The 19,581-nt window shown below is 38.4% G+C and overlaps 1 protein-coding gene across 4 annotated transcripts in view; it reads left to right on the top strand.

The window, feature by feature from the left end:
- Nucleotides 1–19,581, top strand: part of ptprub (protein tyrosine phosphatase receptor type Ub) — a 223,099-nt gene that overhangs the window by 117,784 nt on the left and 85,734 nt on the right. For all 4 annotated transcript variants that reach the window (XM_044116143.1, XM_044116142.1, XM_044116141.1 and 1 more), the window contains exons 3-5: nt 1,817–2,088; nt 14,244–14,325; nt 18,413–18,528. In XM_044116143.1, the coding sequence (XP_043972078.1) occupies nt 1,817–2,088; nt 14,244–14,325; nt 18,413–18,528 (470 nt within the window). The remainder of the gene's footprint in view (nt 1–1,816; nt 2,089–14,243; nt 14,326–18,412; nt 18,529–19,581) is intronic.

Here is a 19,581-nt window from a genome sequence, read left to right as displayed (position 1 = left end):
AGTAATGCTTTGAAGCAAATGTCACAGTTAAGCTTTATCCCTTTCCAAAGACTATTTTTGGTGCTTTTTTTAGTTATTTTTTTGTTATAGTCTGTGGTCAGTAGTTCAAAAAATCTTAACTTCTTCATGGAAAACATGAAGCTACAAAATGATTCAGATGATCCTTTTTGTGCTTAAATAGGTAATGGGTATTCTTTGGGTGTCTGGGTCGAACTGGGTCAGATTTCTTGTTAGTGCTGGACAGTTCTGGACTCTTTGCTCACTGTACTTCTGCTAAAAGTGTGCGAAACACATTTAGAAGCTCTTCTGTCTGGAAAGCTTCCGAATTTATGGGTGCAGACCGTGTGGGCTGCGGAAAAGAAAACGTGGTTTTGATATGTCATAATTTACATGCTGTTACATTTAAGTGGAGAATAAACGTCATCAGGACATCTGGCGCCGACGCTGTGACTGTCTGCGTCTCCCAGGCTCATTTCTGACTGAGAACAGAAAGACCTTGGAGTACAAAGACAACAGACTTGATTATGTGAGTACACAGGAAGGTCTCCAAACATTGTCGTGCTAATCACGTTAGTGGGCACAGACTCAAGGCAGGACAGATGCTTGGCAAAGGGCAATAGGGTTATGTTGTCCTGATTAGAAGGGGGGTCTGTGAGGGAGGGAAGGAGGAGGCGGCTGTGAATCTTGTCTCCTACCTCGGCATCACCTTGCAAAGGTAAACCCGACCGTGACTTTTTTCTCCACGCTCAGTCTGTCACTTTTTCCACGTCTCTCACACAGCGTCTTTATTCAGAAGCTAGCGCCTTAGTCAGAGCGGATTTTCGTCCCTCCGTTTCGCTGCCCGCATTCATTTTCCTTCTTGTCAACCACCCACACAGCAATGAGTTGTCAGATGATAGTTTCAAAGTTTCTTCTTACCGATTTGCTGCTTAAAGTTGTTAAAAACAAATTTGCTCATTTCTGACATGTTTGCTTTGGTTTGCAAAAGGAAAATAGAAAACGCCAGGGTGGCTCATTTGCAAATCTCTTTCTGTAATGTCTAAGTTGAAGAACAGCTGAGCAAATATTTGGAACAGAAATGCTCACATAATGAACCCTTGATAGTCAAACTGTTCTAGTTATTTCATATTAATAAAATGCACGTTAGATTCTTAAGGTACCGTTGTAAAACCCCACAGACGAAAATACCATGTGTACACAAGGGTTTTTTTTTTGTGCTGTGGGAAACTGAGTCATTAGAGATAACACAAATGTGTTTCTGGCTGCATTAATTTTTTATTTTAAAATAATTCAACACTGAAGGCATTTTATTGACTTTTTCACTTTTTTTTACATCATGTTCCACCACAGCAGCTTGGGGAGGATTTCCATATTTTTCAGGAAAACATAATAATTTGTAACAAAGATGATAAGAACACTATCTGTTTATCTTAAACAGAACCAATCTGCCAAGTTTCGCAAAGTTACTCTGTAAAACTACTAACTTTTGCAGAGTTAAAAGCATACGTGGTTTTAAATCCCCCTTTGATGTCCTCTAAAGGCAGTGTAGCCAACTGCCTTTAGAGGATTTTTAATCAAACATAATATAATATAATAATGATTAAATATGCTTATAATTTAAGTAACTATAATCCTTTAGTAGTTATGGTTGCAAAATCTCAAAATGTATCAAAGTTCAAAGTGTCTGTATGCTTTCCAAGGCAGAAGAAAAGAGTCAAAAACTTTGACAACGGATCGCTTTGACACCCAAAGTGATGTGTTGACTCGTTCTTGTGATTCGTGTTAAGTTTTCTGTTCTTTTCTCTTTTTGTTTTAGGGTCCTACATGTTGGTGAACTCTTCCCAGCATGCTGCGGGTCATCGTGCTCAGCTGCTGCTGCAGACGCTGAGCGAAAACGACACACATTGTGTCCAGTTCAGCTACTTCCTGTACAGTCGTGATGGCCACAGTCCGGGGGCCTTGCGAGTGTATGTGCGGGTGAACGGCGGTCCACTTGGGAGTCCGGTGTGGAACACCTCGGGGTCTCACGGCAAACAGTGGCACCAGGTCGAGTTGGCAGTCAGCACCTTCTGGCCGAGTGAATACCAGGTATGAAGCTTGTTGTGCTCTCGTTGATGAACTACTGGACACTTCTCTGGGTTAACACTGGTCAGATTCTCAGTACTCGTCGTGTACTGAAGATATGCAGACCCTGTGAGCAGAACAATGTAGAGCTGGAAAATGTAACCTAGTAAAACTCTGTTGATCACTTCTTATTTTAGCCTCAAGGTGAATCTTGTGGCAATTACTTGCATTTGCAATTCAATTAGCACTGATTCCTCTGCGAACGCAGTCATTGTTAACGTTTGAGGTCCCTAACCAGATGTGACATGGGAATATCTGGTAGAGATTACGCCCGGTCGCATCATCCCGGCTGCTTGGTATGTCATCAGGTTCAGTTCTCAGAGCCACAATGTCATCGTCTGTGGGTGTCTAATGTGGTGGTGGATAGCTTAGGTAGGTGAGTGTGAGGGTTATCCATTTATTAATCCAATTTATTTTTTCTGCAAACTCTGCTAAGCTGTCAGAAAGCTATTAGGTTGAGTAGCATGCATTTTATCAAGAACTGTCAGTCCCCCTGACTTAATTAAATTCTATTTGGCCTTGTATGTTGTGACCTTGACTATGTAAATAATAGCCCTTAGCACTGTATAAACCTGGGGGTAGGAGCATTTGGAGGCTTTTCAGCCAGCATCATCCAATCTTAAGTTAAGTGCAGTAAACAGCACAGGACTTGACTCTCCCTTAAGGATGTCTTTGATTTAATAGGAAAAAAACTTTTTGTGGACTCTAGCATGTTCATTTCAATAAAAATATTGAAATTTTTAGTTTAACTCGATTTATTATTATTATTATTATTATTATTATTATTATTATTATTATTATTATTATTATTATTATTATTATTATTATTATTATTATTATTATTAACGTTCAAAGGTTCTGGCTAGAACTTTTGTATTAACGCGTTTCTCGTATGCCCGTAATTTTGAAGCAGAAGTGACATCAGCAAACAACAGCAATGAATGACAAACCCGTTTCTCCTGGAGATTAATTTTTGTTTAAAAACATTTTGACAGGATGCTGGACAAGGCTGCTGTTGTTATGGGCAAGTTGTGCAAAAAGGAGTTGGCTAATAACCGAAGCTATTCAAGCCTAAAAAGAAATCTCAGTGCAAAACATATTTCAGCCAACACAGACATCCTCAATGCTAATGTCAGCATCCATAGCCCAAATTTCTAAAAAAATAATTTTATTTAAAGAAGATCCATGATTAATCAGGGGATCCTGGAAAAACTTGAAAGTTGAATGGATGTTATTCAACCAATTCTTTGGTTGAATAACCAAAATAACAGATTAAAAACAATATATTTGTTGTTAAACTCATTTATGTATTTATTAAACACTTTAGCAGCAAAAACATTGTGAATTGTTGGGTATATTTTTAATATATAATTTGCAATTAACTAATCACAGACACTGTAATTAACTCAATTAAATATGTTTGAGGGTAAAATATGCTCAAAATATAAGCATTATATTTGGAGCATCTTGCCACTGTCTATTTGTAACAAGTCTTGGTGACACTCTCCACACATGTGGTAACAATGTACAAAAAAGGCTTGAAAAAATAACTTTTTTGCAGCAGCATAAACACAAACTGAAAAATGTAGAAAAATCTCGACTTCAGTTTAAGTTCACCTTTTCACTGACACAGAGATCTCATAATACCGAAGAATTTTCACAAAATCACCAGGAGCACGAATAACAATTCTGTGGTTATTTATTTCAGTGAAGCATTCAGTATTTGTATCAAAATGTTCATTAGCAGTCCATTAGTTCATATCTCCCTTGAATATAAACTCTGAGGGTTGTTTTTTTTTAGCCAGTTTTCAAACAAGGTGGGAGACTAGAGAGTGTGACGGGGAGGAGATTAATACAAGAAAATTGCTGCTCGCCTATTCTTCTCCATTCTAAAAGCTTATAAAGAAAACAATTATTATAAAGCTGGAAACAACTGCAACTTTGCAAAGAAGGCTTTACGAAAAACAATGGTATCTTTTTACCACTGGTTAGAGAGGTTATTAAACCTCATAAAGCTTATTGTTAGAATACTGCAGCAAAGATCAGCATGCTGGGGTCTACAAGCTATCATAGGAATCTTTAGGGTCTATCTATATACCAACCAGTTGTTTAGGAGGCATTCCAGGAAAAAGTATTTTCTGTACAGTCAGAAATGTAAACATACAGATTTTGCTAAGTGTGGTGAAACTGTGTGCTTTACAGAGATAAGACTAAGATTTACCATTTTGGCAACAAATACTCCTGAAGAGCTTGTTGTGAAGCTAAACACATTACGCCCACTGCTGAGTATGGTCAAAGATATGTGATGCTATTGGCCTTTTGCTGTTTCAAAGACCGTTGCTATGACCTGAAGATAAGAGAGCTTAAGAACGGCTTGGCGATGTATAGAGACAAAGTGGAATGACATCTGAATGCTCTAGCCTTGTATAATCTTAGGTAGGACGTATTGCTTTCTTCTAAGCAAAAGGGATTTGTGGAAAAGTATTCATTTCAGGGATTATGTTAAAATTAACAGAGAAGTTATTTATTAATCTGTCCATATTAATTTCTAAAACAATTGCAAATAAGTCGAAGGGCTTTGCATGCTGGAAATACATTTGCAAAACAAATAAGAAAACTGGAAAGAGAAAAAGCAAAAATGAATTCACCCTTCCAACGAACTGCTAATGAAACACGATAAAAGGTTGTTGGCAGAGATAAACATGTAGGGACAGGTTAACTGTACTCAGATACTATGATGTAATATCACCTTTCCTGTGTGTTTACTTCCCTGAACCTTTTCCAGCTTTTCCAACCAAACAGGTTTACTTATCAAACAATGTCACCTGATGGAGCTTCGAGAAAAAAGTTCAGCTCATAAAATCTTACTGACAAGGATTTATGTAAGTATTGGCTGCATAATGTTGCTGTAGACTGGTTTGGTCTCTCTGACTGACATGGAGAGTTATTATACTGTATATGACAAATAGATTAATATTACTGAAGTATTTTGGCTGCATTTTGCAGTTACAGTTTCTGGAGGTAGAAACGGTTTGAATTCCTGAATTCACTATCAGGAAAGGATTATTTGAAAGGAAAAATAAAGTTAATTGGTGCATTAACTTTTTTTGATATTAGTAATTTATTTTCCCCAACTTTGCTTTTCACATAATATTCCTATTTTGGTTCAAATTTAGATAATATAAAGTATAAATAGATAAAATTTACACACTTTGAAAGCTGAACTATGGGTTTATACAAACAATTTAAACTGAAATGTACCACAAAACTATATATCCATATAAATCACAAAAGCAACAATTATTTTTACTCCTGCTATATAAAACAGCCCTATATTTATTATTTTGATACACAAACAGAAGTGAACATTGGACTTTTGGATAAAATTATTATTAGTCTTCACAAAATGTGACACTTGTCGCAGCTTTTTGCAAAATTATCTTCCTCAAGAGCAGGCCCACATGTAGCTGTTTTTCAGACTTAACTAGTTACTTTTCACCAAACATTTACCAGCAGTGTGCAGAAACAAGTTGGGGAGGCACAGCACTGCATTGCTTTATGCTCCATACAACCAGAGGTACTGATAGTTCCGGTGACATGAAACTAAACCCGTTTCTGACCAATCTTAAATATCATAACATAGGTAAAGTCAAAATGCCTTTTTGAGGCAGTCAAAATGCTTATTATGGGGTTTGGAATGTTGTGTTTACTTATTGCATTTTATTTTAAAGTTTGTTATGGGAAATGGTGTCATATAAAATCATCCTAAATATAATCAAAAGCTAAACCTGTTGAGTAAATGTGAAGGAAAATCAAGTGTAATAATAAACTAGATGATGAGACGCTCACTGCCAGGTTCTTTTTTTTTTTGTGCAAACCATTATTTTTACAGTTTCCTTAATAGATATATTAAACATGAATTACATTTATGCTGAACATTGAACAACGAGAGCTGAAAATGGTTGCTTCTCTCCCCAGAGTGGTTCTCTGCTGTGTGCGATCTCTCCAAAAAGCGACTCTCTCATTCTCATTACACACTACTTCTCTCTGTCTTCACATCGAAGCAGATATGTCATGAATACAACAAAAATACTTCTTAAAATACAGATTCTACTCTTCTTCAGTCCTGCATTTGAAAATGATTTTCAAACACATTTGTCTCCTTTGTCCTTTCTTTCATTTTCTCTGTGGATTTATGTATTTGAAAGCGTCACAGTTAATGGTAAGGGCTTACACAGTGGTTTACAATAATATTCACTGACCTTAAATCTTTCAAATTTTTTCAAGTCACAACATGCCCAGGTATGGTTTGTGACAAACTTTTCCCTTTTGTTTGTCATCATAATGCTTTCCCTTCACTAATGTACTCGACACATTTCTTAGGCTTTTACAGAACAGCTCTACTTAGACTGTATTCAGTACACAGGAGAGCTCTTAAGTGACTTCTTTAAATGTTTATGCAATGCAACAAAACCCCAATAAATTGCGGTGGAGTTTTTTTTTATTGTAAACATGAAAATAGTTCAAGATGAATTAATAGTTTGGTGCTTTAAGTGTGTCAGAATGATGCAGTGGCTTCCAATGAGATGCAGCACAAAGTAGAAGGAGGGTTAACATGGCTCATGAGGAAGAGGAGGAGGAAACAAACTGAACAGGAGAAGAAGACTACCCAATAAATGAGTATTGACTGTACAACCTTTTCCTAGAGCAGCTTAAAAGACTAATAACCTGCTTTTTATCTCATGTTGAAGAAAACCTACTGCTCAAATTGATTGGATTATATTTGCTAATATTTGGGATTTGATTACAAAGAATTTGCAACATTAGAGCAAATGCATCCTAATGTGACAAGAAGAATTAAAGCTGTAGATATGATTTATTTATTTTTTCTCCCTCCACTTTTTCTCTTGCGTGTCACGTTCTCTCGGTTGACCTCATACTGCTTTTGAGCACAAAGGGAGCAAAACAATCTGCCCCCTCAAAGGCGCGGATGCCATGGCTTACATTGCTAATCCCTCAGCAGTCAAAAGACCTCATCACTGTGGAATGACAGTGAGTCTCATCTTGCAACACGCCACTGCTCTCCTTTTACACAGACAAAACAGATGAAAGAGAATGAGGATGTTAAAGGCTGGGTGCTTTCTTTAGCGCTGGCCATCCCCTCGCGTTAGCGGGCGAACGAAACAGAGTCAAAACATCAAAAGAACAACAGAGATGTTAAAGCTTGCTTTGCTCCAGAGCTTCACCACAATTTCTTCAAAGAGTTTATTGTAACTTCAAATACTGATTGAATTGTTTGAGCCAGCATATACCTTAATCTTTTGCATGTTGTGTCACGTTACAGGCTTCAATGTGTTTTATTCAGACACTTTAGGAGAGTTTAACATAAAAATAAAATGGACATCCACTGGAGTGGCTGCTGGATAAAAAACATCAGACAATTAAAACATATAAGATCTTCTTGACAAATATAGCTAATCTAACAAAACACTCAAAACTTTGAATAGAAATGTAATTTGTTTCAACAGCCTGTGTGTTTCTTGAAACTATGTAAATAACATATTTTTCTATTGAAAATAATAAAAATTTATGTCATTTTTTTACCCCTCACTCACAATACCACCAAAACAGACACAGCGATCAAAATCAACGTCATTTACAACGCAATGGAGATTTTAATCCCATATTTTCTCATTCTTAGAAAGATTTCATGGTGAAATAATGATTAGCATAGTATTTATGAAAAAAAAAAAACTTCCTAATTGACATGATTCAGATGATTAACATTTGACTCTTTAGTTTTCATAATTTATATAGAACGTCCCTATCCTAAATCACTCTGAAGGCCATGGGGCCATGATATTTAACAACCCCAAATTAATCATAACTAAAAGGAAAAGAAAAAGGAAAATTAAACTCTGTTTTTATCTTTCAAAATCTAAAAAGTGTTGTGTGGTTTTCTATTCAATTCAGTCTCTTAATGGGACGATGTTGGCAGGACAACCAAACCGACCGAGGAGAAGCAGGAACAAAGCCACTGTCAAAAAACACCCAGTTCTTCATATTTCCACTGGGGTAAAATAACTCCAGAAAAACAAACATCCCTTAACAAAGACGGTCTTTTAATCAAAGTTTTTTTGCCTGTGTGTTGGTCTCAGGGTGTATTACTGCGCACAGATTTCTTGCCTGGATACAAAATGTCAGTGTAGTCGTTTGCACTGCAGAGATACAGATGGAAGTGATGCTCACAGAGGCTTGTTTGAAGATTTTGTTTTAATGAAATACTGTTTACGGCGTACACAGTCGCTGTTTATGTCTCCAAAATGTCATTGTGAGATGTAATTAAAAAGAGTCGGCAAAATGCTCTGATAATCACCAAAACTAAGAGGATTAGATGCTGAAAATAAATCAAAAATATCATCCAAATCTGATTCGTTCACCCACCTGCTGGTTTGAAAAACTATCTACCTGATTACTTTCAGCATGGGTGCTTTGAGACGTTATCACTTAAACAGGACTTTGCGGATTTTTGTTTTTTACAATATATCTGAGTGTTATTTGAAATAATTGTGTCTCTTTTCTTAATAAGCTTAATTAACCTCATAATTTTGTGCTGGATTCACATGCATCACTCGTCCCCGACACCAAAAAATTCAGTGGATGTTCAGATAGGAATACGAGATCACCTTGAAGCGCTTCGACAGAAGATGTCCGGTGAGATCCGCGTACACTGCCGTATTCCTCACTGCGTCTTATTGGTAGAAGTGTTTGCAATACCTGGAGAACCCTGTTATCAAATATTAAAGATGTTATCCAGCCCTCCTAGACGGCCGAATCGAGCCACAGACCGCCTCTCCCTCACCTCTTCTCTGACTCGCACTTTTCCTTTTACTTATGCATCTCTTATTTCAAATGTCAGAAACATCTCAGGTTTTCGTCTTTTCTGACTCCCAAAAACCTGCTTTTTTACTCTCTATTTTATTCATTCTTGCTTTCAGCTCTGCCGCACAGTTCATGGTAACTGTTACTCTAAGCTTAGTTACGTAATGCTACATTTGTGCAAATCATCAAATCAACCTGTGCTCCTGCTGTGTATGGAACATATTTCAGTTTCTACTCTCTATCCTGCTTTCAAAGATGACAAATAAAGCTGTTTGGAAATATTTTAGATGGCGAGAGTCCCCAACAGTCTTGGCAGAAAAAGTAAAGAAAATCTAATTTATTGACTTGTCAAACCTGAAACATCTACACTAACCCTACACTACAGCCTTTTCCCTTTAGTTGTGAAAGCAATGAAATGGAGACTTTTATTTCATCCAGAAAAAATGACTAGGATTGCAGTTCTCTTTAACTGGATGTGCTGCTTCACCTCCAACTCAGGCTTACCATCAGAGGAGGCTTTTAAATTATATGGAAAATTGTAAAATGTAAGATTTAGAAGCCATTTTTAACTCCTTTGGCTCTTTGTTGTGGTATTCAAGCTAGTCTTCTGCAGACGTTTTCGATTTGTGACAGCCAGGGATTATTGTCCAGCTGGAGCAGGTCACTCTGTAATAACAGGAGGAGTGTGTATTTTTTTTAAAGCACAAACAATGAAGACAAAACTCAAGAATCTTCCTCAAAGCAATCCATTGTGACAAAATGATGAGGTTTTTTTGGTCACTTTTGTTAGTTACAGTTTCACAGTTGGGAGTGATTGTAGGGCCTGCAGCTTCAAACCCATATTCACAGTTCCCTTTCTGCCAAAAGCTTCAGTAAGGATACAGATTCTAACAAAAGAGACCAAAAATATAAAAAGAGTAGAAGACGACCATTCACTCCCTCAGAACTCAAATCAGCTTCACCTGACCACAAGAATGATATTTCACTTGGAACAAATGACTTTTTGTGAATTCTGCCCAATTTCTCTCAAAATGCCCTGACAGATGGGCTTTTTACTGTCCTCTTCTTGTTCTCCCCAAAAAATGGGATAATCTTTTAAGCCAGACCTGAAGTAAGCACAGGCAGAGGTTTAAAGCGTGTCTAAAAAGTCCACACACTCCCGCTGAAATGCAGAAACCATACAAATCATTCTCAAATTCTTTCCATCTATAAAGTGTGAGATGGAAAATATGACACTTGGAAAAAACTAATCTATCCTATTTACATACCGTAAGTATGCACACTGCTATCAGGTACATCAGTACCTGACGGTAGATATATAGTGATTCATTTAAACTAAAGCTCAGTTGTCCTTGAAGGATTTGAGTTATTGTTAATTGGAGGCAATGTTGGACAACAGTGACTTTACAAAAGCTGATTCATTCTCTTTCACTGATAAAACAAAACCAAATTGATAACTGCTTAGTGAAGGAGCCAAGAGTCCAACAGAAGCTCAGATAGTTACATGCTTTTTCTCTTAATGCCGGTTGCAATCCTCATACGACTCCTGCACTCACCACATATTTGGACTAAGGATTAAGTTTCTGAGACACAGGCCCCGCCTTCCAAAAAATAAAAAAATTAAAAAATCCGCACAAGACTAAAATCTCCTAAGACCTTGTGAGTGAATTTGCTAAAGGTGATGAAACCAGACTTGAATTTTGGAACAAAATTCCTAAAGGGATGCTCGACAAAAAACACACAACATGCAGCACACCAGAAGAACAGAATACTAACAGTGAGACACTGTGGTGAGCAAAATGGTCCGAGATCGTTTTTCTTTGAGTAGAACCATGTCTTCTTTTGGTCAAGGTGGATAAAATAATAAACAGTTGAAAACACCATCTTATTTTTTGTCTGCTACACACCGAACAACATACTGTACATCCAAAGAAAGAGGAAAAGAGCATCACCAGATGGAAAAAGCTAAGTTTCGGAATGGCCTTGTCAATCTTGAGCTAAATCTGATAGAGAACCCTGTGGGGTTTGCTGAAGAGGCTATCGGACAGGATTTCCTTCCACCCTGATAAATCCAGAGACAAACATTGCCAAGTCAATATGTTGCCTGCCAATAGACTCCTACTAGTGAAGACTGAATTCTGAAACTCACAACTTGTTTCAACAAATTATTCACTTTTTTCTGTACATTTCCAAGAACAGCTTTTTATTTCAGTTAAATTATACAAAACATTTTACAAAACAGGTGAAAAATAGATATTAGCACCTTTTATACAAGCTGTATGTTTCAATTCCTCAAGGTACTATCCATCTGTTATTTCTCTAGAAAACAAACAGCTCTCAGACAGGAAGTGGATAAACACTCCTATATTTTAGAACCTGTTACTCTTTGCCATTATCAGAGCCCATCTCTGTTTCTTTTCCTTCACAGTAGCCTGCTGAGAGCCCTCCAAGCTGAGCCCGTGCGTACCAAGAAAGATAGCATTGAGATTTCCGACACTCGCACTGTTGTCTCACACTTAGCCGTTATCCTCTGGCATTTCCACCCGAGCAGGTTTAGCTCAACACTGGAGCATTTCTCTGTGAACTTTTAAGGATTTTTAGAGAAATCTAATCTGTAACTGAAAAAGTGAGCGAAAGCCTCGCGTGTCTAATGGAGGAAGGTAGACGCTGACTTACAGGGCAAAATAAATCTTTTCTTTATCTGTAGACATTACTATTGTCTCTGAAGAACAATATAACGGTGTAATGTAATATGTTCCGGTAATGTGCATTTTATATCTGCTGTAAATCACTTGATGTTCCGCTTGTGTTTCCTTTCTTGTTTTTTCCTTTATCTCCAGAGGACGGTTTCCAGGCTTTCACTCCTAGTGGAAGAAAAGTAACATCTTGTTAGAATATGCAAAGTCTTATTGGGAAAGTGGATTTCAATAAAAATCTCTGAAGTTTTTTATTGAAACAAATGCTCTAAACGTCTCCCTCCTAATAAGTTCCTTTCCTAATGGCTAAAAAAATTAGGGATTAACCAGTAATCAATCTGCTCGGCGCCTCAGCTCAGCAGAGACTAATAACAGCTTCAATTAGAGTATAAAAGATGTTCTTTTTTTTTCTTGCTTGTATACCATTAAGCCTAATCAGTGTTTCTGACTAATTTTGATGTTGGCCTAATGGCACGGCCGTGCGTGTTTTCCCAGCTAATTTAGGTCAATACACTGAAGCAAGTTGGGTTTTAGTCATTACTCCTATTATTATTTTTTGTTGTTGAAGCCATGGTATGTTAGACAGAGAAAGAGGGGGAAATTGGCTACAAAATAAAAAATACATTTGACAATGCAGGAAGTTAATCCTGAACTAAGAAGCTGATGCACCACAAGCTTTGTAGAGAATCGGCAGTGTGAGAGGTGTAGTGGCAACGAAAAAGCAGGAAATGTTAAAGTGGCTCTTTTTTTTTTTTTTTTTTTAGTGGGGGCAGCTGCTTCCAGCTCAGCTTCCCACCTTTTCTTAGAAAATGAACAGAAAAATTGACTCTGGCAGAAGAAGATTAGCCTCAGTTTTTCCTCTCTGAGAAGAGTAGCCAGGGCAAGGCAGGATCTCAGTCCAACCGCAGGAGACCCACCTGTCAGGACCTTTCCTTCTGCGTTCCTGCTCACCTCTCCTCTCCCTCCGTTAGCCCTGCACATCCCGTTTCTGGACGATTCTGCCCAGATGGTTTTTTTGGCTGACCCCAATCTCCTCACTTCCCCCCAGGATATTTCTGTGAAAGGTTCTTCAGGGGTCATAGACAACCGGGTTTGTTGTCAGAATAATCTGTTTCATCCTTTTTTAAGACCAGCAAGGTGGACTGAGTCTGTGCCGCTGACTATAGATGGTTGGACAGCAGGCCAGAGGTCTAGAAGACGTCTTTGTGTCCCTCCAGTGAGGATTATAGTGGTGAAGATGGATTTTTTGTTTTCTACCTGCAGTCTATCAGTTAAGTGTTAGGGGGAAAAAAAGATCACAAGATTGGGCTAATGCTACAGAAACACAATCATCAAACTGGCAAAAAGTGCAAATAATGTGTGGATGTTTTCATCCTCTATAATGTGATATCTCCCCCAAATATCAACGGTCTTGAAAAGCCAAATAAAAAAAACTTCAGTTCACCTGTGATTTATATGATTTCAGTGTGAGCTATGCAGCTGTTCCTTGCCACAAAGTTTGGGCTTTATGGCAAAGTAGCAGAATATAGCAGTTATTGGAGGACACCATTAGGGCATCCTGCTTAAAATCTGACGTATGCAAAACACTAAGTGTGAAAGATAACATTGCCCATCATCCTGGACATAACATAAACATCTAAATTTTGAAAAATGGTCTTAGCAGAAAGTAATACTTTTGGAAAGCACTTTTCTGTGTCCAATTCCTACTGTTATTTATTGTCAGATTTTCTAACTGTATACACTAAAAAGAAACATCTCTCAAAAAGTAATAATGCCCTTATAATATGTGAAGGATCTATACTACACCAATGTAGTTTTAGTATGTGTGTGTGTGTGACTGTGCTTAGGAATGGAGGTAAAAACTAAGACGTGGTGATGAGAAGCATGTGGTAATCGTTTGCTCCTAGGATTATGAGAAACAATAACTCAATACTGGTCTATGACCAAACACATGGATGGAAGACTGTCCTTGGTGCTCCAAAAACAAACATCACCCCTGTGTCTCATAACTCTCCCACTATTATTGGGGATGGTGATTTGATATTGATTAGGTTTCATGAGAGCCCAGTGCTCATCTCGCTTATTGTTCCACAGGACAGAAAGGAGGTTTGTCCTCCCTTGAGTATGGAGGCCTTGTGAAAGATGTATTATTTGCTGTTATGGCTTCATAGCAGCTCGTGTCCTGAATCTATGATGGCGCTCATGACTCCGGCACCACATTGTGTGGTTCGTGATAAAGCAATTATTTCCCATGGCCCCGCGGAGATAGACAAAACGTATCCGTCTCTGCGATGAGCCTTCGATACATGTCTTATTTTTCTCATTGTCTCCGCTTTTGTTTTGGGTCAGTAGATGTGAAATGGGCTTGTTTCTAATTAATGTGTCTGCCACCGATGGGAGAACAAGATCAACTAAAAAATAACACACACAGCTTTCAGTGTTGGAAATCACTCCTGCTCTTCATCTGTGAGAGCACTGAGTTTCTGACACGTGCATGCTCATACAGAGCTGGTTATCTTACACTTATGCTTGCTTTCACAGGTGCTGATTGAGGCAACCGTTTCCAGGGAGCGGCGAGGTTACATTGCCTTAGATGACATCATGGTGCTCAACTACCCTTGCTGTAAGTGCCACTTCACACAATAGTTACACAAGGTGCTGCATGCCAGCCACATTAAGTGATTGTAATGTAGAAATGTGTGAAAATGTATTTCAAAGCAGCTCAAAACATCAATAGAGCTAAACGAAGAGTAACAACTGAATAACCTTTTATGGCAAGTGGGTTTATCACGCAGCACTCTGACTGGATCTTCAAAAGAGATATCTGAGAAGTTTATTAAAAAAATCATTTTTTATATCCCTAATTAGGCCCTTGGATGTTTCAAACAGTGCTCATCAAATGATAAATGACATTTCTTTTCTCAGTCGAGTGGGCTGGACTTTCAGCTCCAGATACCAATAACAAAGTTCTTCCAGCCAATTTCTTCGTCAATAAAATCATAACTTGTAAGAACCACAGTGTAAATATCTGGTGATAATTTGATTCCAGATATCTCAGAAGGAGATATCTGGAAAGCAGGAAGGAAAACTGTATTTGTGGATATGTGGAGCTGAACCCAGGTAGAAAAGAAAATAGATTTAATTTGTCCAAAAACTGACATTTAGGATTTTTAAAATTTAGATTGTGTAAAGGTGGAAAGACTCTAAATATGTAAACTAATTTAGAAGAATGTAATTATGTAAATGAAAAATACATTTAAATTATGCCTAATCCATCAGCACTGCCACATATTTTTTCTTTCTCCTAACACGATTCCCAGTTTTGAGCCTTAAAATAAGTACAAAATTATTTAAAATAGATACATTTAATGTTAATTCCAATTTATTGAAAGATAAAAGCATATGTTATCAGAATTCTCTAGATGTTACAAAGACTTAGACATTGTGCATACCAACAGTATGCACAATTGGTTTTGAAAACCCCGAATACACAAAATGTCAACACTTACCTTTACTTAATGATTGTAATCTTTAAAGCACTTACTGAAGCTGCTTTCCTGGGCAGATTTTACAATTATTTTTCAAAGGCTTTTTCCCACCAACTGCCACAGTTTAAAGCTTTGTTAGAAGGCAGTCTAGGGTTTTTCACTGCCTGCACCGAAGGGCTTTTTGTGTCAGTAGTGGAAGGAGAGTGTTGCAGTTCGGTGTGTTCTCGGCCCCTAAGGACCTCCTGCACAACAGAGTGACTAAGACACCTGAACTTACCTGGACAGAGCCACTCTGAACTCGAGGCGCCTTGTCGGCACACTTAACACTTCCCAAACACAGATGGGGATCAACTCCCTGCTAATGTCACAGGAGAAATGTTGTGATTCTGATGAATTTGGACACTTCAGGCTTTCTGTGTTACAGATCAGTGTTTTTATGACGCGAACACCAGCTGTGAGATTGGGTCACACCCCTATTGTATACTTATCACCCAGCAGGCCACACTGCTACTCCCAGACACAACAGATGGCATTCGCTGACTGCTCCCACTGTGGCCATTAAATAATTAAGACTCTCATCAAGACCTTAGCGCGCCTTATGATGTGGCGCTCGGCCAGCTGACATCACTTGGCAGCGAGGAGTGTGGGGGAAGTACGAGAGAGAAAGCAGCAGAAAGTGTTAAATGGTCAAAAATAGAGTAAACCCATAAAAAAACCACTCCATGTTAAGAATTCTGGTTAAAGCACGGTTGACATTTCAGTTTTATCCTCCCGAGTCGCAGTCTTTGACTCTGAAACTAGTGTTGCAGTTCAATTAAATATTCATCATGCTAAAGAGTCCTGAGGATAAGATCTGACACATTTAGCCGTACAACAGTGAGACTCCAACCAACTGGGGGGCGTAGTCTTTTTCACTCGTCCTCATCTCCCCGTTTGTTTATTGTCTGTTTAACTCTCAGGCATAAATAATGAAACATGCGCAGAGGAGGAGAGGAGGGAGGGGGGTGCAGTGACTCAAAGGGAACATGGTGGCCACATGTGGGGTACAAATACAAGCGCTTTCCCTAACTTACTGTACAGAAACAAGATCAAGAAATTTTCATCTCCATCTCTGCAAGATAGAGACGCAGTTTTGTGCAAATCCGAGCAGGAGATGAGCGCGGTCCAAACATTTGTTTCTCCCTGATGCTTCTGCTTCACAGTTGCTCTCTCGTCGCCACCTGCCAATCATCTAGAGTGGCACGTCGGCATGTCCTACACAGTTTTCTCAGGGATGGCTGGCAGCGTGGTCGGCATTTACCCAGTACTTTGGCGCAGCAGGGGGTTGCTTCTCACTCTTTAATTGTTAATTGCAAAGTTGGACGAGAGGGCCATTCCCACATGCTGACTCATTGGCAGCTTCACTCAGCACACTGGGACATTATTAGTCAAACCGTGGAAGGTTGATGCTCACTCTGTGGCTTTTCTTTGGAAACTCACACCTACATTATGCTCATCAGTAGAGATCGATCTTGTCTCTTAGCAAGTTATTTTAGTAATGGACACTCTGCAGTCGTTTTCAGACATGTTTGCTTCAGATTCTTTTTTTCAGGATTAATACTCTCCTGGACCGAATCTTCCCCAGGAAGAAATGGCAACTGCTCACATTTTGTGCTGGTGGATCATAAATAGGTTTGACTACGGCTTTAAAACTTAAAGAGAGGAATGAGGAGCAAGAAACTAGACAAATTGAGTAGGAAAGTTATTGAAAATTTAAAGACTGTTAACTTAGTACCCAGAAGTTTAATGTCAATTTTAATGATTTGGCATTTATAACAAGGAAGACAGAAAAAAAATAATATTAAGATTATAAAATACATTACAAACATAAGAAAGGTTAGAGAACAGAATCAAGTTATAAATATATATTAGGGTTAAAAGTCAGAGAACAGAAGTGGGTCTGACTTTTCCTCTCTGATTTCCTCAGAAATCATCAATGTTCTGAGCAAATCTATCGTAGAGGTTAGTTGTTCCAGAGGATAGAGGCAGCTGCTAAGACCACCTCAACTTTATAATTTAGTTCTTGTCAGGAACATTTGGTTATTTGACCTTAAATTTGTTGAATGGGTGTGGATTTGTGAAATGTATCGTAGATAGGATGGTGTCAGACCATGAAGAACCTTAAACACCAACAACAAAAGATGGAAATGTCTCCTGTAACGTAGTCATGTTTTCATGTATCGGCTAGGAGTCATTTTCTGACAGGCATTCACTTTCACCCTCTGATTCCAAAGACGGGAAGACTGTTGTCTCAAATTTCTTACAATATCCTGAGCGTCTTGGAGCAAAAACAGTAAATTGTGAACTATGAAAAAAAATTCACCTGTTGAGCCAGAGGATCTGATGAGCTCTCCATTAAGACACAGGTAGATTCTCAACTCTGTACTAAGGCTGACTGCAGCCCAACATCCATAAGATAAGGTCTGGACTTCAAAAACCAAAACATGCATTTAAAGACCTTGTCTTCTTCAATACAACTTTAAACTTTCCCCTTTTGACTTTGCAAGACAGCACCAAACATGTACCTTTGACTGATGGAAGAAAGTGACAAGAAGAGGTTGTCAGGACAGTCCTGAATGCTTTAAAAGTCACCGATATGACAGTGACTCCCATTGGAGATATTTTCCACGTAAAAGTGAAGGAGGCTCTTTTGTAGTCCAAGGAGATTTTGACTTCAATGGAACAATGGAGCTTCAGGTTGTGCAGGGGCATCAAATGTGCAGCTGGCTATGTGGAGATGTTGCAATTGATATTCCTCTTGCCTGGGAGCCATTGTGTTCGCAGTGATACCTGAGTCTTTTGTGCTCAAAGCTGCAGTTCAAACCTGTTTTGGACCAATTTGTTTGTTCTCATCTAATTTCCACAAATTAATTTGGATGAATTGCAGGGGAGGTTTACAAAAATAGATGTCTGTTTCTGAGCATAGATACCCTCTTATGAAAACACTCACCACAAACACATGAAAACAAATTTTTGAAGTGATCAACCAGAATGGTGGAACTATTACTGTCGACAATTTATTAAATTAAATTCAAATTTACACCTAACCTGTTGTAATGTTTTGAAAAACAAGAAAATGACAAAAAACCTAAAAAGTGAAGAAAAGCCTTGACAGCAGTTGAGTGGATTTGTGCTTCATAATGTAGTACGTTAACGTGATTCTCTCTCTTTTTCGTTCTTTAGATAAGGCCCCACACTTCTCCAGACTGGGAGACGAGGAGGTAAACGCTGGCCAAAATGCCACTTTCCAGTGCGTTGCGGCTGGAAGGGCCTCTGAGGCGGAGAAGTTCCTGCTGGAGGTTAGTGGTTTGATGGAGTTTCTGACTGGAGTACCTCATGTATTTGAACTAGATGTGAGTTTGTTGAGCTATTTCCATGAACAAAATCAGTGTGAAATGTAGCACCAATAAAAGCAAGAACTGAATTTAGTTCATGTTATATATTGCCATAGGGTATGGCTGAATTAGTTTTTCTGTTTTCTGATTTACACCAAAGCAAGGAGTAATCAAATGACACTCTGATTAAACACACAGAGTCCTTAAACATCGTTGGTTAAATTATTCATGTTTGACAGGAGATATGTGGTTAGGTCAAGGGCAAAATGTTCCTTGCCATCACTTCATCAACTTGATTGGTTGTGAAGTAAGAAGTTTCTCAATGAAATGTAAAAAAAAAAAGAAAAATCAACATATTCTTGGCAATGGGCTGGGAAGTTCAGGAGTGGACAACCAGCCCAGAATAAAGGAATGAGTCTCTGATCTAAAGGGAAAATTGGAAGCTGGGCTGTTACTTTAGGATTTGTAAGCTATCATGTGGTTTTCTATTTAAGAACACAACTTGCTTTTGTAGACGTGCTGGAGTGTCATAACTTCCTTTTTCTTTAGATATGACGTCTTTAATGTTCTAGAAAAAAATTGTTTTTTTTATGCTAAAATGATGCGACAGACTGGCGACCTGTCCAGGGTGTACACCGCCTCTCGCCCGGAACGCAGCTGGAGTTAGGCACAAGCAACCCTCCTGACCCCATTAGGGACAAAGGGTGAACATAAAATGGATGGATGGATGGATGCTAAAATGAAGAAATTGAAAATTTGTAAATAAGAAACTTCTTACTTGGTAAATAGTAAATTTAATCCGGTCTTAGCCCTTCTTGCAGTTCCTTGTGTGAGCTAAGGTTAATTTAACCAGAAAACTTACCTTCATAAGTAAAAAGTCTTGGAACCTTGCAACATGCAGCCATGCCCCTGCTGGTCCCTCAAGGGGTGTGATCTTTGACTACCTCACTTTTCACACATAGCATTTCTATAGAGGTCCCCAAGCTTCATAAATACAATACACACAAAATAAATTAC

This window comes from Gambusia affinis, linkage group LG05, assembly GCF_019740435.1.
Source record: "Gambusia affinis linkage group LG05, SWU_Gaff_1.0, whole genome shotgun sequence".
Classification (NCBI taxonomy): Eukaryota; Metazoa; Chordata; class Actinopteri; order Cyprinodontiformes; family Poeciliidae; genus Gambusia; species Gambusia affinis.
Note: the sequence above shows the minus strand (reverse complement) of the source record. Positions and strands in the feature narration are given on the sequence as shown.